Raw genomic sequence first — 26336 nt, 5'->3', positions numbered from 1 at the left:
GTTTAGTGTGAGGTGTCCCTGCCCATGACATGGGGGGTGGAACTGGATGATCTTAAGGTCCTTTCCAACCCTAACCATTCCATGATCCCGTGGGGACACGGATGGGGCCACAGATGAGCTCTCCCCTCCATGCAGCTGGCTGGGTGTAGGTGCTGGCCCCGATGGTACGGCTTGCTTGTCCCCATGGTGCCACCTCCTGTCCCCTCTCAGCCCCATTGCCAGCACCCATCATCTCCCTTATCACCACTGCCAAGCCCTGTCCCCATTGTCACCCACTGACACTTCCAACCCTGTACCCAGTGCCCCCAATGCCCTCTCATGCCCTCAATGCCCCCTCATGCCCCCAATGCCCCCAATGCCCCCGATGTCCCCAATGCCCCTCATGTCCCCAGTGCCCCTCATACCCCCAATGCTCCCTCATGTCCCCAATGCTCCCAATGTCCCCAATGTCCCCTCATGCCCCCAATGTCCCCTCATGCCCCCAATGCCCCCTCATACCCCCACAGCCCGTCCCCAGTCATCTCTTGCTCCCACTCCTGTCCCTACTCCCTCTCCCTGTCCCCGCAGCCATCTCCTGCCCTATTACACCCCACCAGTGCCCCCCCATCCCCATATATCCCCATATGTCCCCCCATACCCCCCCCAGTTCCCCCCTTGTCCCCACGGCCCCCAATGGCTCCCCCCTCCCCTCCCTCCCCCCCCCCGCAGTGACGTCACGGCGCATCCCTCCCCGCGCAGGCGCAGCGTGTCCTCAGGGGCGGGCCCCGGCAGGGGGCGGGGCCTCGGGGTGGGCGGGGCCGTCTCCATCCGGGTCCCTCCCCGCCGCCGGGCAGTGCGGGCGGCGCGAGGCTCGGCGGGGCCGGCGGCGGTGAGTGAGGGGCGGCGGAGGGGGAGGAGGGAGCCCCCTGTGGGGCAGGAGGACCCCGGAGCTCCCCTATGGGCCGCTATGGGGCAGAGGGATCTGTGGGGCAGAGACCCCCCCTCCGGCAGACCTGTGGGGTAGGGGTTCTCTGTGCACTTCTCTATGGGGTAGGGACCCTCCTCAAGCGGCTCTGTGGGGCAGCGGCCTGTTCCTGTTTGTTGTTATGTGGGGCTGGGGCTCTTCTTCAGCACTGCTGTGGGGTAGGGCCCCTCCTGGTGCGCTGCGCTATGGGGCAGGACCTCTCTTAGCAGCCCTGTGGGGCAGCGACCTTCTTCCTTCGCACCGCTCTATGGGGCAGGGACCTTCCGTGTGCACTGTGCTGTGGGGAAAGGCCCTTCCTTCAGCACCGCTGTGGGGCAGGGCCCTTCCTTGTGCGTTGCTCTGTGGGGTGGGAGCCGTTCTTCAGCAGCTCTGTGGGGTAGGGTCCTCCTTACGCACTGCTCTATGGGGCAGGACCCCTTCTTCAGCACCCCAGTAGGGCAGGGATCTTGTGACATGTTATGTGGGGCTGGGACCTTCATTTAGGCCCTCCGTGGGGCAGGGGCCATGGGGACCCTCCATGGGGACAGGCTGCCCTCCCTTGGCTCCACAGTCCCCTATGGGGCAGGCACCTCCATAGGGAAATGGGGCTTGCAGGGCAAAGCCTGTCCCTGCTGCCCCACATAGGGCAGTGCCTGGGTGTGCCATTGGGGTGGCTGGCACCTGTGCCATAAGGTGCCACTTAGGACCTATAAGGTCCCTACTTGTGGGGCAGAGGAGGGGGTAGCAGGCGGTGACATGGGGCAGTGTCATTGGAAAAGGCTGGGATAGGGAAAGGGATAAGGAACATCCCCCCTCCAGCCTCCATCCCACTTCCTGTGAGGCTCACCCCACACTTGGCTGAGGGTCCATGGGTCGCCCCATTCCCTGTCACATCCCTGGGGCCAGGACAGGACGCTTGGGTTTCAGAAATGGGGAAAGCCGCTTTGGGATGTACCCGGAGCTGCTGTTCCTGCCACACAGGCACATCCTGAGTGCTCCCAACATCCACACTGTGCCCACTTTGCAACGGGATACACGTGGAATCCTATGGGATTGGAATACAAGGGGGAAAAACGCCCTTTGTGGGGGTCTTGGGGCTGGTTTGGGTTTAGTTCAGCTCCTTGCTGTACCTTGTGTGCATGGAAGAGAGGATCTCCATGAGTCCATATAAGCGGTGCTGGCTCCTTGGGAAGCATTGGGAAGGGTTATCCCTGCTCCCCAGCGCACCTTTGGCAGGCGGTGAGGATGACATCTCTCTCTGGCACGCTCCGCTCCTTTGATCCCGAGTTTCCTGCCATGGATAACGTGTTCGGCAACACGCGGCGCCTGATGTGCCTCCTCCTCATCCCGGTTTTCCCCGGCTGCCTCCTGGTTTTCCTTTGTCTCCGGGCTCTGGGAGCCATGGGATGCTCTGGAGGGAGCCCCTTCATCCCTTTGTTTCCAGCTGGTTGCAGGCAGTGTTTGGTGTGTCCAGACAGGGAAACCCACAACCCCTATGGCTGCTGTTATCCTTGAGTTCTCTTTCTGGGTTGTTGGAGGTGGTTCCGTTCGCAGGGAGCGTATCCCGGCTGTGCCAATGGGATGCAGCAGCTTCCCAGACATGGGATGGATTAGAAGCAAACTGGAGCATCCTCTGTGTATGGGTGTCCTCCTGTGTCCCCTCCAGGTGAGCAGGGCCATGGGCTGCAGGCAGTGGGTGCAGCAGCTCTGCTCCTGCTCAGACAGGGGGGACTTCAAGCCTGAGCTGCTCAGGTCGGTGCCAGCAGCAGCTGTGGGGCTGGGGGGGACAGGGGAAGGTGAAATAAAGCCAGGGCCAGGCTGGGAACTGAGACTGTGACAGCAAAGGGAGAACTCCCATTTCCTTGTGGGCAGCAGCACAAGAGGGACGTGGAGCTGCTGGAGAGAGGCCAGAGGAGGCCATGGAGCTGCTGCGAGGGCTGGAGCAGCTCTGCTCTGGAGCCAGGCTGAGAGAGCTGGGCTGGGGCAGCCTGGACAAGAGAAGGCTCCTCAAGGGGAGACCCCAGAGCAGCTCCAGTGCCTAAAGGGGCTGCAGGAAAGCTGGAGAGGGGCTTGGGACAAGGGCCTGTAGGGACAGGCCAAGGGGAATGGCTTGAACCTGCCCAAGAGAGGGGAGACTGAGCTGAGCTCTGAGGCAGAAGCTGTTCCCTGGGAGGGTGCTGAGGCGCTGGCACAGGGTGCCCAGAGAAGCTGTGGCTGCCCCATCCCTGGCAGTGCTCAAGGCCAGGTTGGACACAGGGGCTTGGAGCAGCTGCTCCAGTGGAAGGGGTCCCTGCCTGTGGCAGGGGTTGGAGCTGGGTGGGATTTAAGCTCCCTCCCAACCCAAACCAGGCTGGGGTTCTGTGATCCTGCTGCTGTTTCAGGTTGGTTTGGCAGCACACTCATAGCCTGGATTCACATTAACACTTCTGTGTTACAATGGGTGTAAACAGAGTGACCTTGAGCATGTCAAACAGCCCCTGAGTAAATCAGGTTATTTGCTCTATTACTTTATTCAGCCAGGTTGGATGCTCCAGCTGATGCATCCAGGGGGCTGTGCCATCTGGAGCAAAACTGAAGCCCAGGTTTGGCCTTCAGCCTGGAGAAGCAGCAAGCCTTTGCCTGCAAGGAAGGATAGAGCCCCTGACAGAAGAAGTGCTTGGGGGCAAGGTGGAAGGAACCCAAACTGCTCTCATTGAGGTATTAACAGACACAAAGGAAATCCTTCCAACCCTGGGGGTGAAGCAGCCAGGAGGGATGGGGAGATCCAGGCCAGGTTGGACACAGGTGCTTGGAGCATCTGCTCCAGTGGAAGGGGTCCCTGCCCATGGCAGGGGTTGGGGATGGAGGAGCTTTAAGGTCCTTTCCAACCAAAACCAGGCTATGATTCTTTGCTCTCCCTGTGTGGAGATGTGTGGGGTGATAGGAGGGCACCCAGCTTTGCTAGGAGAACTTCCATGCTCATGGACCACCCCTCCACATGTCCCATCCTGGGTCCTCCTTCCCAACAACCCAACCATCTCCACACTGGCTGTATGGCAGAGGATGTGTTGTAGTGCTGTAGCCATCAACCAGGACCTGGATGTTGAAAAGGCAAAGGGAAGCCTGTCTGGATGTGCTTTGGGGTTGGTAGGGCTTGGCACCCCTGAGAGAAGGTCCTCACCCACCAGCTCAACCTCCTCCTGTGTCACCCACCTGCACCATCACCCGAGACAGCCCCATTGTCAGGCTGGGGCAGGAGGTGCCAATGCTCTGATGCTCCTCACCCACCTTGGGACCATTGCTGCAAACCCTAAAGGTGCTTTATGGCCTTTGAAGCTTCCCCTGCTCCTCAGCCCCCATGGTCTGGCTGTGGTGGGTGCAGCTGAGCTCTGTTTGTTTGGTTTTGTTGCCTGTACTCAAACACGGGGTGTTGTTGACATAAGATAACATCTGCCATGCCCACACTTCCCTCCCTGCCCCTTCCTAGTGGTGACATTGGCCTGAACCCACTCAGACTTTGTGTCCAGAGTGTCTGTCCTGCCTTTGTCCCCACCCCAATAGCACTGATTGGAAATGACATCAGGGATGAGGCCATGTGGGCCTTTATTAGCCCTTGAGCTCAGCCTGACCCCGGTGGGAACCTTTCCATTGGCTGGGAAGTCCTGGTGATCCCATAGAAAACATGCTGGAGGAGAGGAGGAGAAACCCCTGTGGTGTTGTGATGCTGGTGAGCGTTTGGTTCCTCACTTGGGGAATGAGGAAGCCCCCAACACAAGAGGGACGTGGAGCTGCTGGAGAGAGGCCAGAGGAGGCCATGGAGCTGCTGCGAGGGCTGGAGCAGCTCTGCTCTGGAGCCAGGCTGAGAGAGCTGGGCTGGGGCAGCCTGGACAAGAGAAGGCTCCTCAAGGGGAGACCCCAGAGCAGCTCCAGTGCCTAAAGGGGCTGCAGCAAAGCTGGAGAGGGGCTTGGGACAAGGGCCTGTAGGGACAGGCCAAGGGGAATGGCTTGAACCTGCCCAAGAGAGGGGAGACTGAGCTGAGCTCTGAGGCAGAAGCTGTTCCCTGGGAGGGTGCTGAGGCGCTGGCACAGGGTGCCCAGAGAAGCTGTGGCTGCCCCATCCCTGGCCAGGTTGGACACAGGGGCTTGGAGCAGCTGCTCCAGTGGAAGGGGTCCCTGCCCGTGGCAGGGGTTGGAGCTGGAGGAGCTTTAAGGTCCCTTCCAATGTAACCCATTCTACGATGTCCATCAGGCACAGGAGGTTGGAGTAATAAGTTTTTTCCCCATCCCATTTCAGGATGCAGTGGTTACCTAGGTATGGAGTTGTATCAGGTTTGGATGCTTTCCTGACCCCAAAGCAATGTCATGGGACATCCAATGTGTCTCTTTGCTCCCTATATTGTGCATTTAATTTCCATCAATGAAAGTAAACCTGAACAGCTCCATCCACATGTGCAAGGCTCCTGTGTCCTCTCAAGGAACTGATTGTGGTGCCAGAAGGATGTCAGTGGAAGGAAAGAGCATCTCCCCACAGCACCTCAAAGGGATACCAGCAACAGAATCAGTGGTGAGGGCAGAGCAGCTGTGGAGCCTCCAAGGTAGGGATGAGTGATGGCAGGAGGGATGGATGATGCTGTGCCTGGTGTCACTGCTCCAGGAGGAGGAGAAGGATCCGTACTGGTGTGTGAATGGGCAGCGGGAGCTGGGGCCAGAGCTCAGCCATCAGATAGTTGCAAGCAGCTGCCTCGGCGGATCCGGAGGCTCTGAGGTCTCAGGTTGCTCCAACACCAGAGCTAAAACTGAATCAGCCTTTGGAAAAAGTGGCTGAGATGCTGAGAGCAGGAGGATGAGGGAGGGCCTGGCTCTGGTCCTTTCATTGGTGTCCTTTCTGCTCCAGCTGCTGGATTATGAGTGTGGGAAGCATTAGGAATAACTCTCCTGGTTTATTTGGGAGTTTCTGTTGATCATGGGTTGGTTTACAGTTGGTTTACCTACAGAGAGGTCCTTTGCTCTGCTGTCTCAGTAGAGGCAGGGGGTGGAGATGCATGCAGCAGCAAGGACACAAGGGCTGTTGTTGTGTTAGAAACCACAGAAAGGCCTGAGAATGTTCATGGAAGAATTAAGGCTTTTCCACCCACAAATGTGCTGTGGTTGTGTGTGTTAGGAGGGGGTTTGGTTGTCTACAGCAGCTGAACATGAGCACCTTGTGCCCTGGCAGCCCCCAGCATCCTGGCCTGGATCAGCACCAGTGCAGCAGCAGGGCCAGGGCAGGGATTGTGCCCCTGTGCTGGGCACTGGGGAGGCTGCACCTCGAATCCTGTGTTCAGATCTGGGCCCCTCACTATAAGAGGGACATTGAGGTGCTGGAGTGGGGCCAGAGAAGGGCACTGGAGCTGGTGCAGGGGCTGGAGCACAAGAGAGATGGGGAACAGCTGAGGGACCTGGGGGGTTCAGATGGAGAAGAGAAGGCTCAGGGGGGACCTGATGGCTCCCTCCAAGTGCCTGAGAGGAGGATGGAGCCAGGAGGGGCTGGGCTCTGCTCCCAAGGAACAAGGGATGGGACAAGAGGAACCGGCCTCAAGCTGCCCCAGGGCAGGTTTAGATGGAGCTGAGGAACAATTCCTGCCCCAGAGGGTGCTCAGGCATTGGAACAGGCTGTCCAGGGCAGGGCTGCAGGCACCGGCCCTGGGGGTATTTAAGAGACATGAGATGTGGCACTGAGGGTTTAGTGCTGGCCATGGGGGTGCTGCATTAATGGTTGGACTGGATGAGCTTAGAGGTCTTTTGCAACCTAAATGATCCTGTGATTATCTGTGTTTATCCCTGTGCAGCATTAGTCTTGCTGTTAATAAGCTTTTAACTCCCAGAGCTCCTTAGAGGAAAGCAGCAGGAGCTTGTTTGCAGGAGAGAAACTGAAAGTGCTGAGCAGGGAGAGCTGCTGCCCTCCTCATTGCAGCCCTCACCCCATTATCCCTCTCCCTGCCCATAACCAGCCATGGCATTCCCAACTTCTTGCCTTGGAGGAGTGTTTAGGAGGAAACATAACAGCTATGGGGCTGTGAAGATTCCCATCAGGGTGGAAGCAGGAGGGTTTGGCTCTTCGGTCAACCCCTTTGAGGGCAGGAGCTGCAGTCCCATAGGTAAGAGAATGGATGAAGCCCAATATCCCACTAAAATTGGATGGGAAGGCGCACCAGCATTCCCGTAAGGATTGAATTAAACTTCTCCCCACCCAGAGCTCTGTCTGGAAGAGGCAAATATTTCCTGGGGCTTTACAGCCTCTTGTTTTCCATTGTTCTGTGTGAAGACCCATTGCCAGGCTGGGCTTCCCCGGGGCTGCTTCCTGCTCCTGGTTGTCAGCTCAGCTGCAGGGCTGGGGTTCTTTCACTTCTGAACTGAGAAGAGCTGGGTTAAGCCCCAGCATCGCACTTGGTGTCTGAGACAAAAGATGGGACTTCTGGGGATGGTGAGGGCCATGTGAAGTGAGATGGGATTGCACAGAGCTGGGAGGGGTTTGTTGAGTGCATTGTAGAATCCCAGCCTGGTTTGGGTTGGAAGGGAGCTTGAATCCCATCCAGCTCCAACCCCTGCCACAGGCAGGGACCCCTTCCACTGGAGCAGCTGCTCCAAGCCCCTGTGTCCAACCTGGCCTTGAGCACTGCCAGGGATGGGGCAGCCACAGTTTGTATGGGGATAGGACCCACTTATGATATTCCCAAGCCCCTCTCCAGCTTTCCTGCAGCCCCTTTAGGCACTGGAGCTGCTCTGGGGTCTCCCCTTGAGGAGCCTTCTCTTGTCCAGGCTGCCCCAGCCCAGCTCTCTCAGCCTGGCTCCAGAGCAGAGCTGCTCCAGCCCTCGCAGCAGCTCCATGGCCTCCTCTGGCCTCTCTCCAGCAGCTCCACGTCCCTCTTGTGCTCCTGGATCAGGGCTGCAGGGGGGCAGAGCCCCCTCCATCCCCTGCTGCTCACGCTCCTTTTGAAGCAGCCCAGTTGTGTTCTACCCCAGACGCAGCCCTGGTGAGCACTGGGTGAGCCCTCACTGTGTGGCTCTGTGGGCTCCTCTCTCCTTTTGTTTCCATTTGGTCAAAAACTCCATACATTTACTGGTGAGGGAGTCATTCTAATCCTGTTCAATGGGATCAAGGGATTAGTGTCTCCGATGCTTATAAAATTACAAGGATTAGCTGTGCCCCCCCTTTCCTTTCTGTGCCACGTAACGTCATCGACGCGCTTTCAGAGGGGATCTCTGTGCTGTTACTAAGAGCTGAAGCGATTTCTAGGAGCCTTTGTGAATCAAAGGGTTTAAACCCAAGATCTTCATCTTCTCCCTCGCTCCCTGTGTGGTTTTGTGCAATATTAGGGTTCTTTTCTCTCTCTTTCCAGCATCCCTGGTCCCAAACCGCAGTTCAGGACATACGTTGGGTTTGTGTGGCGTGGCTGCGCTGCGGCGCCCGTGCGGGTAAGTAGGGAGCTGAGCTGAAAGCTTTGGCTTGAGAGAGGCTGCAAAGTCACATCCTGAGAGGAGCAGGTCCTGCAAAAGGTATTGTTTCATGAGGCTGCATCTTATGGTGCAGGATTTGGGCTTTTGTGGCCCATTCCGTTTCTACTCCCAAGCAAATTATAGATCCTAGAATCCCAGCATGGTTTGGGTTGGAAGGGAGCTTAAAGCTCCTCCAGCTCCAACCCCTGCCACGGACAGGGACCCCTTCCACTGGAACAGCTGCTCCAAGCCCCTGTGTCCAACCTGGCCTTGAGCACTGCCAGGGATGGGGCAGCCACAGCTTCTCTGGGCACCCTGTGCCAGCGCCTCAGCACCCTCCCAGGGAACAGCTTCTGCCTAAGAGCTCAGCTCAGTCTCCCCTCTCTTGGGCAGGTTCAAGCCATTCCCCTTGGCCTGTCCCTACAGGCCCTTGTCCCAAGCCCCTCTCCAGCTTTCCTGCAGCCCCTTTAGGCACTGGAGCTGCTCTGGGGTCTCCCCTTCAGGAGCCTTCTCTTGTCCAGGCTGCCCCAGCCCAGCTCTCTCAGCCTGGCTCCAGAGCAGAGCTGCTCCAGCCCTCGCAGCAGCTCCATGGCCTCCTCTGGACTCAGGTTGCATCCCTGGCAGTGCTCAAGGCCAGGTTGGACACAGGGGCTTGGAGCAGCTGCTCCAGTGGAAGGGGTCCCTGCCCGTGGCAGGGGTTGGAGCTGGATCAGCTTTAAGCTCCCTTCCAACCCAAAGCACTCTGGAATTCCCTGAAGGGAACAGAGCTTTTTGGTCCATGGGATGCTCTCATCCTGGCTGTTTGGAGCAGTTGGGCTGGGTGAAACTCCCCACACCCACATTCCTGCATCCTCTTAATCACAGTCTGTGCTCACCAGGAAAACCACACATGGAGCTGAGCTGGAGGAGGCTTCACTTCAAACCCTGTTGCTCTGCCTCCTCTCCCAGTATTGCCTGAGCCTTTCCCCATAGGGTGTCATTTAAATGCCCTTTCTCCTGGGTCAGTGGCTCAGGGCCGCTTGACCTGTGTGAGCCACGCAATCCTCAGGTGCTGAGTGGTAGGAGCTCCAAGCCAGGAATTCCTGCCCTGACCCAGCCTACTTTCAGAGGCAAGCTTTGAAATGCACTCAAAGACAAGCTCATCATTTCCACTATACTAATGAGGCCACGGTGTTTGCATTGAAAGGTGCCAATAGACGCTGCAGTGGTGTTTTAGCAGCCTTGTTCTGTGAGTCCAAATGTGATTTAACATGGCATTCCCCGTGGAGAGGAGGAAAACTGCCTGCTCCCCTGGAATTTCAATGATGCTTCTTGGTGATGCTGCCTGAAAATCCCCACAGTGGTTGGACCTTTGTGGTTCATCTCGACACAGGTTTTCCCCTCAAATGCTATGTTTTTGGAGAAGAGAGGGACTGGTAGGAATGGGTTGAAAGGATGGATGATGATGTCTGAGGAGGTGAAAGTCTTGGCTTTAAAGACTGGTTCTAAATGATGCTGGTGCACAGGGCATGGGGCCCAGAGGAGCTGTGGCTGCCCCATCCCTGGCAGTGGAGACCTCAGAGCAGCTTCCAGTATCTGAAGGGGGCCTACAGGGATGCTGGGGAGGGACTATTCATTAGGAACTGTAGTGACAGGACAAGGGGTAACGGGTTGAAACTGAAACAGGGGAAGTTTAGATTGGATCTAAGGAAGAAATTCTTTACTGTGAGGGTGCTGAGGCACTGGAATGGGTTGCCCAGGGAGGTTGTGAATGCTCCATCCCTGTCAGTGTTCAAGGCCAGGTTGGATGAAGCCTTGAGTGATATGGTTTAGTGTGAGGTGTCCCTGCCCATGGCAGGGGGGTTGGAACTGGATGATCTTAAGGTCCTTTCCAACCCAAACCATTCCATGATTCTATGAAACCCATCTAAGAAGCCAGGTTCTTGGTGCTGGTGTCTAACGCTGGCAGATCATGTGTGGTTATCATTGCCTCCAGGTTACAGACCCACAGGGCGCTGCTACCCCTGAGTTTAAGATCCTTTCATGTTCTCCATCCCACTAAGGTGAGGCCATGAGTCCAGGGAGAGCAGTGGAGAAGGATGGTATCCCATGGTATCACCGTCAGTGCTGAGCCCTGTGTGACAGCACAGGAGATGCATACATTGGGTTCATGCCTATTTCTCTCCATCAGTCTCTGAGGTTATAGCACTTGGCTTTGCAATCTGGGAGTGGAAAACTTCCACTTTCCATTTCCAGCTCAATTCTGAGGGGTTTGCAATCCTTGCAGCCACCTTTCCTTGTGTGGATCCCATGGGAATGAAGCAGTTTGTGTCCTGTATCCATAGAGCTCAGGGGAAGGCTTTTACCTGGACTCTGAAGCATTGCTCCTGGATTCTGCTAGCGGAGGAACAGGAGCACTAAGAAGATCCTCCCCCCCAAAAGGCAGTTCTATTGGAAGCAGGGAAGGGCTGGCACGCTGCACAGGCTCCTTTTGCTGGAAGCAGTAGGAACACCAGGCAGTGGCAGTGACGTGGCATTAGTGTAAGTTCCCAGCAGGATGAGCTTTGGGTTGGTTTGGCTTTTCCTGAAGGCTTTTTCGTGCCCTCAGCATCCTAAAATACATCCCTGGCAGAGCTGACGTGGGCTTTGGGGGGGCAGCTCCTCCCTAGGATTGCTTTAGGGACTCTTGTCCATATCCAGCCACTTCTGCATCCAACTACCTCTTCCCCTTAACTTTTAGTGCAGAGAGAAAGGATGCCATGAAAAGGAGAGAGCATTCCTGAGCCCTGCAATCCAGGATCTGGGAGCAGCCGGCAGCAGCATAAAGAGGAATTCTTCCCTCTCTGGCCTCATGCTGCTTTTCCACCACAAGGCTTTCGAGCCATCTGGATCCCCTTTCAGCTTATGCCCCCAAAAATCCATAACCTAGCAACCTTATGGAGTGTAAATGAGAGCATTATGCCTTCCTGCATCCCAATCTGCGCTCGCCTCCTCTCCTTGCCTTTCCAGGCTGGCAGCTGGGATTCCCAGCGCCGGCACTGGGATTCTGTAGGGATTATTGATCCCTGGGTGTTGCACTGGTTTTCCTCTTCCCTATTAAAGGAGCTTAGGGAACAGAGGGAGAAGGGTTGCAGGAGGTCAGTTATTCCATCTGCCTCTCAGTATAAAAGGGAGGATGAGGCTGGTTGCTCATGGGCTCCACAGAAAGCCATTTGCTTTTGTTCAGCCTGGAGATGACTGGATCAAAGTGGGATTTTCCTTTCAGATGTGATGTTTTGGGAGCCCCCATCATTTCCCCCCCCAGTTCTCTGTGTCATCACACAGGAATTCATGCACTCCCGTGATGGTTTAACACCAGTCTCACTGGTCTGGCCCTTCAGCAGCACAGATGAGTGTTCCTCATGGAGGTTCCAGTTCACTTTCCCCAAGGAATCTATTTCCTGCAAACAAGGAAATGAAACTGCCCATGAAGGTGGAAGTTTATTCCCACTGAATGAGGCAATAGGGCAGTGTGTGCTGGGGAGCTGCCAGCTCCGTGGTGTGCCTGACTGCAGCCCTGGCTTTTGGTGCTTTGTTTTGGGTTAACATCATAGAGCCATGGGATCAACCAGGTTGGAAAAGCCCTTTCAGCTCATTCAGTTCAACCATTCCCAGCCCTGCCAAGGCCAGCACTAACCCTGTTCCAATGCCTGAGCACCCTGTGGGGCAGGAATTGTTCCTCAGCTCCATCTAAACCTGCCCTGGTGCAGCTTGAGGCTGGTTCCTCTTGTCCCATCCCTTGTTCCTTGGGAGCAGAGCCCAGCCCCTCCTGGCTCCATCCTCCTCTCAGGCACTTGGAGGGAGCCATCAGGTCCCCCCTGAGCCTTCTCTTCCCCATCTGAACCCCCCAGCTCCCTCAGCCGTTCCCCATCTCTCTTGTGCTCCAGGCCCTGCACCAGCTCCAGTGCCCTGCTCTGGCCCTGCTCCAGCCCCTCAAGGTCTCTCTTGCAGTGAGGGGCCCAGAGCTGAACACACGATTCGAGGTACAGCCTCAGAGGGGCACAATCCCTGCCCTGGCCCTGCTGCCGCACTGGTGCTGATACAGACCAGGATGCTGGTGCCTTCTTGGCTGCTTGGGCACAAGCTCATTTACTAACATGCATCTTAGTAAATATTCCAGCACCTGAGCTTTGTGGGTTGGGGATGGTTCTCCAGGGACAGAGGCAGGGATGAATGGTGCTGAGGCACTGGAATGGGTTGCCCAGGGAGGTTGTGAATGCTCCATCCCTGGCAGTGTTCAAGGCCAGATTGGACAGAGCCTTGGGTGCCATGGTTTAGTGTGAGGTGTCCCTGCCCATGGCAGGGGGTTGGAACTGGATGATCTTAAGGTCCTTTCCAACCCAAACCATTCCATGATTCTATGTTGTCCCACCACCCTGACCCCATGCACGGTACCAGGGAGCTGCTGCCCTCTGCTTCCACCACCGTGTGTATGCTACAGGCAGGAGAAGGGAGCAGCACATCCTTTCCCATCACATGCTGGGGAGGAAGAGTGAGCTCAGCACGTTGTGACGTTGGAGCTGCTGCCAGGAAAAGGGGGAGAAAGAAGCCCTTAAATATCCCTGGGGTCAAAGGGAAAACATTCCTCAAGTGTTACTTCATCCCCAAGAAGTGAACAGAGCCCTGCTTGGGCAGCCTGTGTGTGTGTTTCACAGGGGGAAGCTGCCAAGTCCCCTCCGAACCCTCCGGAGCAGTGATTCCCATTTCTGCTTCCCGTGATCCAACAGGACCCAGGCAGGGCTCTCCTCCAGGCTCCATCCCCCTGCTGCAGACTGGATTAAAAGCACCATTGATCTGCGCTTTGGGGTTGGTTTTCCCTGCTTATTTTTGCCTTCCTTCCTGGAACTTGCAGGATCAGCCCTGGGCAAACCTTTGGTGGGTGAAACCCTTGACTTTGAACTGAGCCATGGGAGCTGAGCTGTTCTCTGCATGGGTCGCTGTCAATGGCCACTGAAACGTTCCCATTTCAAGCTGCTTTTGTTCATTAAGGCCATGGGATCATTTAAATCATCCTTTGGGATCATTTAAGCTCTCCACAACCCAAAGCCCCTGCTGACACTGGCACCGGTACCGGTTGCGCTGCCGCATGTTCAGTATAAAGGCTTTGTTGCCCCATTGCCACTGTGTCCCCCATCCCGAAGGCAGTGGAGAGGGTTAAGGTTCCATGCTGGGTGTCAGCCAGGGAACACAGCCAGGAAATTTCCGGATTCCAGGACTGAAAAAGCATCGGATTCACTCTTGGGATCAAAGGTTCGGAGCCGTTCGTGCCTGTAGGTCACTTTGGTGTCTTTGGTTGTCCGGGCTCACAATGGGCATCCAACACCAACCCCAAGGAACCTGGAGAGGGGCTTGGGACAAGGGCCTGTAGGGACAGGCCAAGGGGAATGGCTTGAACCTGCCCAAGAGAGGGGAGACTGAGCTGAGCTCTTAGGCAGAAGCTGTTCCCTGGGAGGGTGCTGAGGCGCTGGCACAGGGTGCCCAGAGAAGCTGTGGCTGCCCCATCCCTGGCAGTGCTCAAGGCCAGGTTGGACACAGGGGTTTGGAGCAGCTGCTCCAGTGGAAGGGGTCCCTGCCCGTGGAACTGGACGGGATTTAAGCTCCCTTCCCACACATCTCAATCCGGTTGTCCCAGTTTGGGATGGCAAAGGATTGCTTCCAGCCAGAGCAACACTTGGATCTGCTTTTGTTCCATCCCATGTGAAGGCAGTGTGGCCATCTCAGCATCTCGGGTGCCACTGATGCTGTTCTAGGGACTCGGCTGCAGCTGCTTGTGATTTTCCCAGTGCTCTGGAGCAGCTCCAGAGGTGGAGCTGAAGGAAATTCCTTCCAGCTGCTCCAGGTCAGGCTGTGTTTTCCTTTTGGGGTTCACAAGGGGGGTTTTGCTGGTGACTTAAACTCAGGCATCTCCTATAGCTGCTCTTTGCGGCAAGTATCCTGCATTATCCCATTAGCCGTAGCCATGAATCCATGTTTATGCTGTGGGTTTGTTGCATGGAAGAATGCTCTGCTGCCCACTACAACTCTGGGTGTTCCAGCAGCTGCTCACAGTTTAACTTTCAACCCAGTTAATACCAGTTTGGCTTAAACCTGTGTTAAACCCGTTGTGGGCTTGCGTAACGCCCTTGAAACTGGAGATGCCGTTCACACCCGCCTCAAACCTTTCCCATCGATCCCGTGTTTCATCCATGGATTAACATGGCTTTTTTCCCTTGGGATTCCTGTGTTCCATGAACCTGCCTGTGTCTGAATTGCTTGGGTTTTTAGAGCTCGGGGTAACCTGGACATGGAATGGATTTGCCAGCTTGGGATGCTGTGGGTGATCACCAGCTCCATCCAGTTTCCCCAGTTAAAGGTTCATAGAATCAAACTGGTTTGAGCTAAAGGCTCATCCAGTTCCAACCCCATTGCCGTGAGCAGGGACACCTTCCACTAGAGCAGGTTCAAAACCACACAGCAAAGCAGCTGGATAGAGTCAGTTTGTGGCTGTTAGCCCATCACTGATGCTCATGGCATCACCTGCAGTGGTCCAGCAGCATCCCTGGTGCCCTGCTCCCCTCTCTCCCTGTAAGAAACGAGTTCCTTCCCATGTCAGTGCCTTTGAGACCTGCTCAGGACAGCTCTGGGGCAGAGGTTGGTCTTGCTTGTGAAGTGCTTGCTCTGAGTACAGCAGGGATTGGTTTGACCCAGTGGTTTGGTTAGGTCTGCTTTTAACCACCCAGTTTGCCATCAGAGTGCTGTGAAGCCGGTGAGCTAATGCTGACCTGTAGCATTAGCTACAGCATATAGCATATAGCAACCTTCTGACTCCCAGTGTGCCAGCAGCCATAACCTGGCTTTCCATCAAAGCTTGTTGTAGTCATCAGAGAACAGGGGATGTGCTCAGCCACACTCGGGTCAGTCACTGGAAGGTGTAAAGGAGCTGGGGTTGTTCTGCTTTGTGGCATTCCCATTCCTGGCTCTTTCCGTGTGCCTGGGTACAGCCCCATTCCCTTTTGGTTTTGGAAGCTGTTGTATTGTTAGATGAACACTCTCCAGTTCCCTTCATGCAGAATGGGGAAGGCAGATTTTCTCTCCTTTGCTTTAGGTGAAGGTGGTTGTGTTTGGTGTATATATGTATATAGTGTATATATGTATATAGTGCATATACATATGTATATATGTATATAGTGTATATATGTATATAGTGCATATATATATGTATATATGTATATGGTGTATATATGCACTATCACACACTGGTAAATTGCAGTGTAAGAAGGACAGAAAGGAAGGACACAAGAGGGATGTGGAGCTGCTGGAGAGAGGCCAGAGGAGGCCATGGAGCTGCTGCGAGGGCTGGAGCAGCTCTGCTCTGGAGCAGGCTGAGAGAGCTGGGCTGGGGCAGCCTGGACAAGAGAAGGCTCCTGAAGGGGAGACCCCAGAGCAGCTCCAGTGCCTAAAGGGGCTGCAGGAAAGCTGGAGAGGGGCTTGGGACAAGGGCCTGGAGGGACAGGCCAAGGGGAATGGCTTGAACCTGCCCAAGAGAGGGGAGACTGAGCTGAGCTCTGAGGCAGAAGCTGTTCCCTGGGAGGGTGCTGAGGCGCTGGCACAGGGTGCCCAGAGGAGCTGTGGCTGCCCCATCCCTGGCAGTGCTCAAGGCCAGGTTGGACACAGGGGCTTGGAGCAGCTGCTCCAGTGGAAGGGGTCCCTGCCCGTGGCAGGGGTTGGAGCTGGATGGGATTTAAGGTCCCTTCCAACACAAACCAGGCTGGGGTTCTATGAATATACACGTTGTAAAGTAATCCACATGTATGTAGATGTATGGACTTTTCCTTCATCTGTACCAAAGCAGCTTTGCTCCAGGCACCCCTTGAGGCTCTCACAGCACTTCCCTGGTTCAGGGCTGTTTTCTCCCCTCTCTTTCCCCAGTTTTGCCTTTCTTCAGCAAACCCATTCCTGCCCCAAGTGCTGCTGGTGGCTGAAGCAGTGGTGCTGCCCTCCCAGCCCTTGATAGACCTCAGAGCAGCTTCCAGTGTCTGAAGGGGGCCTATAGGGATGCTGGTGAGGGACTGTTCATTAGGGACTGCAGTGACAGGACAAGGGGTAATGGGTTGAAACTGAAACAGCAGAGGTTTAGATTGGATATAAGGAAGAAATTCTTTACTGTGAGGGTGCTGAGGCACTGGAATGGGTTGCCCAGGGAGGTTGTGAATGCTCCATCCCTGGCAGTGTTCAAGGCCAGGTTGGATGAAGCCTTGGGTGCCATGGTTTAGTGTGAGGTGTCCCTGCCCATGGCAGGGGGGTTGGAACTGGATGATCTTAAGGTCCTTTCCAACCCAAACCATACTGTGATTCTGTGATGTTTAGGGCTCCTCTCCCCTTGATTTCATGCTCTGTGAGGACACAGACCCGATGGACCCATCTGCAGGCAGAAACATGGGCAGAAATGGGGCAGGATGCAGGCACCTGCCCACATTCCTCACTGCTTCATTTCTGCTGTCGTGGCAGGTTCCTTTTATAGCCAGGGAGGCAGTCAGCATCTTCTGGATGTGAGGAAAGGCTGAGAGCTGGGACTGTTCAGCCTGGAGAGGAAAAGGCTCAGGGAGACCTCATCACTGGGTTCCAGTAGTTAAAGGGTGGCTACAAAGCAGACGGAGCCTTCCTTTGGACAAGGAGTCCCATGGGTCAGACAAGGGGTGATGGGCACAAGTTATTGCTGGGGAGATTCCAGCTGGACACAAGAGGGAAATGTCTCATCATGAGAACAACCATTGGAATCATCTCTCCAGGGAAGTGGTGACTCCTCAGTGTTGGACACTGTTAAGACTGGGCTGGACAGGGTGCTGGGCCATCCAGTGTAGGTGATGCTTTGTCTGGAATGGTTGGACCCATTGGATCCTTGAGGTCTCTTCCAATCCGGGATTCATGGATTCCCCCCTCACACTGCAGAGAGGGTCCCATCCAGTGGGGAATCCTTTCTTGGGTGAGGTTTCTGTGTCAGCAACCCCCTTTGTTTCCCAGTCTCCATCCCTGGGCTGTGCTGGGGGCCCCAGAGGCCCATCTGCCTGCTCTGCAATGCTGTGGCCATGCAGAGAGCAACAGGGAGGCTTTTGTTCTGCACCAGAAACTTCGCATCCTTCCTTATGGCTCCTTGATTGTTTCTCTTGGCCCTGCTCTCATGAATCTGAAGCACATTAAAACAGATCCTCCTCCTTCCACAAAAGCCAAAACAAGCCCAATCCCAAAGCTTGGCTGCTTCACCTCATCCCATTCCAACGAAGTCTCTTCAAGTTAACAGTTTCCTGCATCGTGGGATGCAGGGATGAAGGAAAATCCTTCAGTTTTCCCCTTCCACATCCATGGGGTTTGCCATAACCTCCCTCAGCAGCATGAGGAAGGGAGGACGTGGACCAGATTGTTGCACACAGGGGTTGGATCACAATGGTGTGAGACTCACTGGACTGGCACCATGGGGACCAAAGGGGGCAGAGCGCTGCGGTGTGGCTGCAGGTAGGGATGTGTGGCTGCATTGGGATGTCCTTTGGGGGCAGAATGTTGGGTCCCATTGGAAGAGGAAAGGAGGATGGGGTGTGTGGGATGGAGCTTTGCTTCTCTGCGCTGTTGTTTGGTGCGGGTGGGATGGTTTGTGGCTGTGGGCATGGGGATTGGTGGAAAAGCTGCATGGATCAGCTGGACATGAGCATAAGGAGTTTCTCTTGGCTTGATGAGGTGCTAAATGCAGCCTGGATCTTCCTTACCCATCGTCTGCTTTTGTGCTTGATCTTCTGTGGTACCTCCCGGTGCAAGAGCTGCATTGAACCCCTTCCCTTCGGTAGGGAGAGCATCACCAGTTGCAGGAGTTATAATGGAAAGGAAATGAACAGTCCAGTGCTGGTTGGTTGTGTTCCCTCTTCTCTATGGTCTCTCCTTCCTTGCACCTCAAGCTTTCCCATGTTTGACCTCTTGGATTGGTTTTGGAGCTGGAGCCACCCAAACCTTGGCCAACACCAGTGCCCATCAGCCCCAGTGCAGGCAGAGCCTCCTCCTCCAGCCAAAACCTCCTCATGGATGAGTGTGACAGAGGGAAGAGAGCCCCTGAACCGTGTCCAATCCCTTTGCCCCAGCAGGGGATGGAACCCACACGCAAGCCTATGAGCTGTGCATTAACCCTGCCAAGAGCCGGGAGCAAAGGTTTTGGGGCCGCTTTGGGCTTTTCCTCCTGGCTTTGCAAAGCAAACCAGGCTGTGTGGAGCAGAGCAGGCATTGGTGGAGCAGTGTGGGCTGCAGGGTGGTTGCTGTGCTCCCAAAGCCCATCCCGCAGCACATCCCCGTTGGCCGGGAGGGTCTGAACATGCGTGTTGCTCTCAGGAGGCTTTAATCAAATCCAGGCTTTCCCAGAACTCGCCTGCGAGCTGAGGAATCCGAGAGCAGCCGGAGTGAGGAGGCTCCGGGCTGGGAATTCCAGGCTGGAATGGTGGAGATGCTGCCTGCGGCCAGGGGTGCGAGGAGGGCGCGGGCAAGGGGCTGAAAGGTGAGCGTGGATGGGAGGGGTGCAGAGGGGATGGAGAGGAGAGAAGGAGCAGGGGTCAGCAGAAGGGGGAAAGGAGATGCAGGAGCTGGGAGGCTGCTGGAGCTGGAGGATGTTTGGGTTTTGAATGCACATGGAATGGTTTGGAAAGGAGCTTAAATCCCATCCAGTTCCATGAGCAGGGACCCCTTCCACTGGAGCAGCTGCTCCAAGCCCCTGTGTCCAACCTGGCCTTGAGCACTGCCAGGGATGGGGCAGCCACAGCACCTCAGCACCCTCATGGTACAGACTGAACCAGTGCGGTGCCATCTCCTCAGCCCCTTTACAGGTGGGAGAGGAGCAATTACTGCTCCCTGGAAAACTCCCTGCTCCAGGGGAGGGTTTTGTTATCCTCAGTAATTGTATTTGGGAAACAGGGCTCAGGCTTCAGGTACTTTCCCTGCTGGTTGGGAATCTTCGGTGCGTGCCACATCCAGCCCTGTCCTGTGGGCAGGAAGGCAAACACCAACCACAGCTCTTGGGCTGCCTTTTCCAAGCTGGGGGGGGACCTTTGTGCCTGGGGTGGTTGGGATCGTTCAGGGGTGAATGCTTCCAAGCATGGTCGCAAAGGGAAGGAGTGAAGAGAAGGGGTAAAGATGTGCTTGGGGTGGTGAGACCGAGACACCGGCTTGGTTCTGCCTGAAGAACACCCTGCAAGGGTTATGGCACCGTATTCAAATGAATCCTAAAAGCCATGTGAGAGAGGATCCATTGTGATCCCTATTCCAGATGGCTGCTCCCGGTTTGGTTGGGTCTCTCCAAGGGGAGAGGGGTTTTGGTGTGTGGACCGCTCACATCATTGCATCTCCGGTGGGGTTTGCTTTGGGGTTGGGTTGAGGAAGAGAGCTGGGACCTGCATAAAATTCCCTGGAAAAACCCAAACCGAGTGTCTTTTATGGCTCCTGTAATGTGTTGGCAGCGCTGCAGTGGGGATGGGAATGGTGTTGGAATTGTGTGTATGGAGCGTGTTGAACCCGCGCTGGTTCCCGGCCGTGCTCCGTGGGTTTGGAGGGGGATTTCTAGGGAAGGAGGGATCGGTTTGGAAAGCACAGGAAGGGAAGGGAAAGGGAAAGGGAAAGGGAAAGGGAAAGGGAAAAGAAAGGACAACCTGCTTTGCTATGAGGCTTTCTGGCTGCTTCCAGTGTTTTGGCCTGAGTAATGAGGGGCTTGGGGGATCCTGGCTGCAGATGGATGCAGATCCCCCCCATCCATCTGTTGTGGTGTTTAACCTGAAGGATGATGTGCATAGGGAAGAGGGGAAAATGGCTGGAGGAGAAACTCCCAGTGGGAGGAGAAGAATCCCAGCCCTGGCTTTGTTTGCAGGGATATGAGCTCAGTTTTGGGCAAGGATGACTTCACCCCAGGGGGGACAAGCAAGGAGGCAGCACTGTTCAATGCCTTCTCCTTCCCCCATCCTGCCACCATTGGTGTCCAAAGGGCATCCCATGCTGCCAAAGGAGCCTCATGTCCATGTGTTTTCTCCCGCAGCCTACCCATGAGCTCGGACTTCCAGCATTACAGTTTCAGGATGCCGAACATCGGGTTCCAGAACCTGCCTCTCAACATCTACATCGTGGTTTTCGGCACGGCCATCTTCGTCTTCATCCTCAGTTTGCTCTTCTGTTGCTACCTGATCAGGTAAGGGAACCTTCCCCAGCTGCATTCAAGAGCTGCTCTGGTTCAGAATGAGCCTATTGCTCATCCCTCCGTGCCAAATAAGAGGATGGCATCACCATAACGTGTCTTGTGCCAACCTGATGCGATCCCTGGAGTGGTTTAGTTTGCCCTCATCACCAATGGATTTGTTCAGCTGTGTAGTGGGAGAGCAAATGCTCATCCCTAACAGAGCCAATGGACACAGTGTGTACACAGTGGGTACTGACATCCACTTCCCCAGTGCATCTCGGAGCTCCCACACACAGGCAGTTACCTCCTCCACGTTAAAACCAGGATGTATTTGTCTGCAGGGTCCTAAAGGCAGGAGTATTGAGGGGCCAGAGAAGGACACTGGAGCTGGTGCAGGGCCTGGAGCACAAGAGAGATGGGGAACGGCTGAGGGACCTGGGGGATTCAGATGGAGAAGAGAAGGCTCAGGGGGGACCTGATGGCTCCCTCCAAGTGCCTGCAGGAGGATGGAGCCAGGAGGGGCTGGGCTCTGCTCCCAAGGAACAAGGGATGGGACAAGAGGAACCGGCCTCAAGCTGCACCAGGGCAGGTTTAGATGGAGCTGAGGAACAATTCCTGCCCCAGAGGGTGCTCAGGCATTGGAACAGGCTGCCCAGGGCAGGGCTGCAGGCACTGGCCCTGCAAGTGTTCACACAGCGTGGAGATGAGACCTCAGTGCCATGGGTTAGTGGTGGCCTTGGCAGGGCTGGGAATGGTTGGACTGGATGAGCTTAAAGGGCTTTTCCAACACCATTGATTCCATGGCTCTATGATGCAAACACAGTCGGCTGCTCAGAAAGTCTGGAAAAGGATGTTCTGTGGTTCCATTTCTGCTTAATGTTGCAACACATTTTCCTCTGTCATGAGTCACTCATGCCCTGCATGCATAGGGAACATTTCCTGCCTCTCAGGTTGGTTATGGGACACAAATGGCTCATTCAGCAGCACAGATTAGAGGTGAATGATGCAGGGTCCGGGTGTTGCACTGCTCAATGGGGAGCAGGAACCGGGGGGGAAAGGTTGATCCCGTTTGGGGCTCGTGTTAATTCGTTTATGGGCCACTGGGGACAGAATTGGGTGGCTCATTGAGAGGAGAAAGTCTTCCTGCTGCAGGGAATGGGGGAAACACAGTGCTTGGGAATGGTGGCAGCAATGGGGGCAAGTTGTGCTGATAGCCCTCTTGTAGAAGAGCTTTTCCAGCCCCTCTGGCTTTTCAGATGGCCTCAGCTCCCTGCTAGCCATGCATCCAGCCCATCCCTTCCCTCTGGCCCCATAACATAGGCGCCTGGTCCCTTCTTCCATCACAGAGGAAGAAGGTGTTCACTAAGGTTTTCGTCCTGCATTTGGGAAGCAGGATTTCAGTGTCTCCCTCGGAATATTTGATCATTTCCATCTATTTTCAGCTCTGCATGAGGCAAAGCCTCATAAAACTTGCAGGTGAGCCCACAGGCAGGGTTACCCAGCAGTTATCTGTGCTGCCTGGGCATCAGTCCTCCCTATGCATAAGAGAATGGTGTTTGAAGGTGGACCCATCTCTCCATCCCAGCAGATAAGGCAGAACCAGATCAAGGGCTCACCCCACGCAGCTTTGTATCTCAGTGCTCAATGTTACCACAATCCATACGGGGTTATTGCATCCACAGCCAGTGTTTCCATTCCAACTGGGACACCAATGGGAGTGGGATGCATAAGGAGCAGACAAACAGCACTCAGAAGGTCCAGGGCTGTGTTTTACCCAGATGAAGCTTGGATCTACACAGCTCAGGTGGCAAACAGGGAGGTGGTTTGGGCTTTGAGAGCATTCTCCTGGGCACCAGCTCTGCCTGCCTGCGTTCTGCCCCTAAGAAGCAGCAATGAGTGGGGCTGGCTGTGAGATCAGGCCAGAAACCATGGACATTTAGCAGTGGGAGGTGTGTTGTAAGAGACAGGGTGAGTACCTGGTGGAGCAGGGCAGCAAGGGAAGTGGCAAGTGCTCTGTTTCCTCATGTCTTCAAATGAAGACAGAGGGGCCTGGCTGGATGAGACACTTAGAGGAGCTGTTTAACTCACTGTGATGGATGGGAGGTTGGGTTGGATCATCTCATGGTCCCTTTATAACACTGAACTCGAGAGAGACTTCATGAACTGCTCTTCAAATCACTGCCCCCTGCTCTGTTACTGGCAAAACAGAGCCAAAGCAGCAGCCTCCAGCCCTTGGTCAAGGCCAGGTTGGATGGGTCTTGGTCCCATTGGTCCCACTGGAGGGGGTTGGCACTGGAGGAGGTTTGAGGTCACTTCCAACCCAAACCATTCCAGGATTCTATGATCTGTTTGGCAAACAAGTGGAGCTCATGGCACCATCCTCTGGGCCCTGGTCCTCATCACCTGCTCAGGATCAGAGCATCCCATGCACCCTCCTCTCATCCCCAGCATGGAAGAACCAGTATCTGGTGTATTTACCTCTTCAGCACAGAGCTGATGGCATTAAATAAAGGATGTATCAGGGGAGGAGAGCACTTTGCTTCACAACCGCTTCCATACAGAGTGCACAGCCCAGTCGGAGGGGAGGAAGGTGATGGTTTTAATCAGGTTGGATCAAAACGGAATCCAGTAGGAATTTGAGCCAAAAGCAAAGCAAAACTCATTGCTGTGTGTGCGGTCCAGGTGCATCTTGAGCTCTTCTGCTGCTGGAAACTGCTCTGGTACAAAGCACAGTCCCATCCTCGGGGTCCCATCTCTGCTTGGAGAAGTTAACAGGAGAAAGGGGAGGAAAGAAGAGAGGAGGTGCTGCAGGTGGCTGTGTCTGATCTCTGCTGAGGACACTGCGGCTGTTCAGCCTGGAGGGGAGAAACTGCATGGAGACCTCAGAGCAGCTTCCAGTGTCTGAAGGGGGCCTACAAGGATGCTGGAGAGGGACTGTTCATTAGGGTCTGTAGGGACAGGACAAGGGGTGATGGGTTCAGACTGACACAGGGGAAGTTCAGGTTGGATCTAAGGCAGAAGCTCTTCCCTGGGAGGATGCTGAGGCGCTGGCACAAACAGATCCTGGAGGTAAACCTACCAAAGGGTTTCCTCCAGTTTATTCCTGTAGTTGTTCCCTTGAGTTGGAGTCATTCAGGTGAGGTGCTCCCCTTCCTATGGGAAGCGTGGAAAGCTTGGGAAGACAGCACAGACTCCATGGAATGCCGTCACTGCATGCATGGATGGGTGATGGTGTTCGTACACACGCAGTCTCCAGCCCTGTGCTGCTTTCCAAGCTGCTGTGTGGTCCCTTATCTAAAACAGCATCTGCCAGACATTCCTCTGGAGTCACAGCTCCCGACAGGAGATGGATGGAGCCCTGTGTCCAGCAGGGAACAACGCCTGCCAGGATCCGGGGTCTCATTACAACAGCTGTGTAAGGTCCGACCGGGATCCATCTGGCCCCGGATCCTGGCTTGGAAAGGGGAACATGGAGGAGCAGAAGGAGCTGACACACTTCAGGACCAGATGTGCTCATGCCCTGCCCCATAACCTTCAGGGAGGGGGTGATTTTGCCACACTCTCCCTATGTAGTTTGATCCCATGTATTGTGGCATCCGAGCCGCATGGATCCAGGTCCAGATGCTTCTCCCCATCACTGCTCCAGATGCCACCACCACATCTTGGGCTTGTTGTACACAACACATTCCTTCTGGTGGCTTTGGCTGTGATGCTCAGCGCTCCATAGGACACATTCCTTTTCCCATGCAGGCAGTTTTCCCCCTCCTCTGCAGCCTCCAGCCCTGCATCCTGCTTTGCCCCATCTGTCTTTCATAACCAGTTTCCCAGCCGCCGGCATCCCTGCGGATCGGGCTGGTTTGAGCCTGTTTGCTCCATTGTTCCTGCATCTTCTGCTCCTGCTGCTGCTTGGGGCACTGGTGGAGGGATCCTGACCCCACTTTCATCCGTGGCTCTGCAGGCAGGTTCCCTGCAGGGATGGCTCCCTATGGAATGTGGGGCTCAGGGGCTGATTGATGGCATCTCTCCTGGACATTCCTCAGCTTGGAAGGTCCTGTTTTAGGGTGGTTTTGAGCAGATAAAGGGATGTATTTTACACCCTATGTTTTATGTATCACCCCCTGCAGCCCTGTGGGACCCGGAAGCCTCTGAGAGCTCTGGGTGAAACAAGCAGGGCTTGAGCCAGCCCCGGAATAGCTTTCTGGGAAGTGAAACTACAGGCAGGGGAGTTTCCCAGCTGAAATCCCTCTGGAGATGGGGAAGATGCTGCTCTGCTTGTCCAAGCCCTGCAGACACTCAGGGACATCTCATTGAAGCCCTTTGTGAGCCTGCAGAGCCTTCCCTAAATGCCATGGCTTGTAATGAGGAGCAATGTTAGGTGGGGGGATAAAAGGTATTGATTTGAGGAGGTTCAGCTTCTCCAGCCAGAGCGATCCATTGGGATGTGGGAACTGGGCTGCTGTTGGGAAGGATGTTTTATTCATCATAGAAACACATGGTTTGGGTCGAAGGGACCTTAAATCCCATCCAACTCCAACCCCTGCCACAGGCAGGGACCCCTTCCACTGGAGCAGCTGCTCCAAGCCCGTGTGTCCAACCTGGCCTTGAGCACTGCCAGGGATGGGGCAGCCACAGCTTCTCTGGGCACCCTGTGCCAGCGCCTCAGCACCCTCCCAGGGAACAGCTTCTGCCTAAGAGCTCAGCTCAGTCTCCCCTCTCTTGGGCAGGTTCAAGCCATTCCCCTTGGCCTGTCCCTACAGGCCCTTGTCCCAAGCCCCTCTCCAGCTTTCCTGCAGCCCCTTTAGGCGCTGGAGCTGCTCTGGGCTCTCCCCTTGAGGAGCCTTCTCTTGTCCAGGCTGCCCCAGCCCAGCTCTCTCAGCCTGGCTCCAGAGCAGAGCTGCTCCAGCCCTCGCAGCAGCTCCATGGCCTCCTCTGGCCTCTCTCCAGCAGCCCCACGTCCCTCTTGTGCTGCTGCCCCAGAGCTGGAGCAGGGCTGCAGGGGGGGTCTCCCCAGAGCACAGCAGAGGGGCAGGATCCCCTCCCTGAGCTGCTGCTCACACTCTGGGGGTGCAGCCCAGCACACGGGGGGGTTCTGGGTTCAAGCGCTCACTGAAGCTGGGTCATGGGGAGCTGCTCCTCACCCAACACCCCCAAGTGCTGCTCCTCAGGCTGCTCCATTCAGTCTCCATTCAGGCTGTGTTTGTGCAGGGATGTGATGTGCTCCTGCTGTTTTGCTCAGTCTCCCCATCCTTTCACACAGCACCCCCATCCCGCTCTCCTGCTTAGGAAACAGAACACAAAACGCCCCCAGATTCCCAAGGTGAAGGTTTGTTCCCTTGTGGGTTTTGGTATTTCCTTACCTCTGGCTATTGAATTGCCCCTGAGATAGGAAGTGATGTCCTGGTGCTTCCCTTCCAAAGCTTTCTGTGCCAGTGTTCAGGTCAGGACCATCCTTTGCTTGCTCAACCACACCAATGGCTCTTGTTGAATGCTTCGTGCTCAGTCTGGGAGGCAGAAGCAGCTCAATGGATCTTACAATGGAAGATAAAGCTGGGTTTGAGGAACCAAGCACTGTGATGGGGGCTTCAGAGGGAAACCTCTGTGCAGGGAGGTCTGAGGAAGGAGGTACCGCATCCAGCCTAGGAACTGCAGGCAGCAGCAGTAGGTCAGTAGTAGGGATCTGTAGCAGGGCTTTATGGCAGCTCCTGGTTTATGTAACAGCTTTTGCTGCTCTTCCTGGTGGTAACTTGA

General features: G+C 55.4%; 1 protein-coding gene across 3 annotated transcripts in view; it reads left to right on the top strand.

Annotated features, from left to right (window-relative positions):
- Positions 1 to 816: 816 nt before the first annotated feature.
- The window catches only part of RNF24 (ring finger protein 24), a 31171-nt gene continuing 5651 nt past the window's right edge, over positions 817 to 26336 (top strand). The window contains exons 1-3 of one of the 3 annotated variants that reach the window (XM_034064809.1): positions 822 to 868; positions 8302 to 8377; positions 20451 to 20600. In XM_034064809.1, the coding sequence (XP_033920700.1) occupies positions 20458 to 20600 (143 nt within the window). In that variant the 5' untranslated portion in view covers positions 822 to 868; positions 8302 to 8377; positions 20451 to 20457. Of the gene's footprint in view, positions 869 to 8301; positions 8378 to 18341; positions 18927 to 20450; positions 20601 to 26336 lie in introns of those variants that run through there. The other 2 variants (XM_034064808.1, XM_034064807.1) reach the window with 2 other exon arrangements.

This window comes from Melopsittacus undulatus, chromosome 7, assembly GCF_012275295.1.
Source record: "Melopsittacus undulatus isolate bMelUnd1 chromosome 7, bMelUnd1.mat.Z, whole genome shotgun sequence".
NCBI lineage: Eukaryota > Metazoa > Chordata > Aves > Psittaciformes > Psittaculidae > Melopsittacus > Melopsittacus undulatus.
This window is presented reverse-complemented; position numbering and strand designations above follow the sequence as displayed.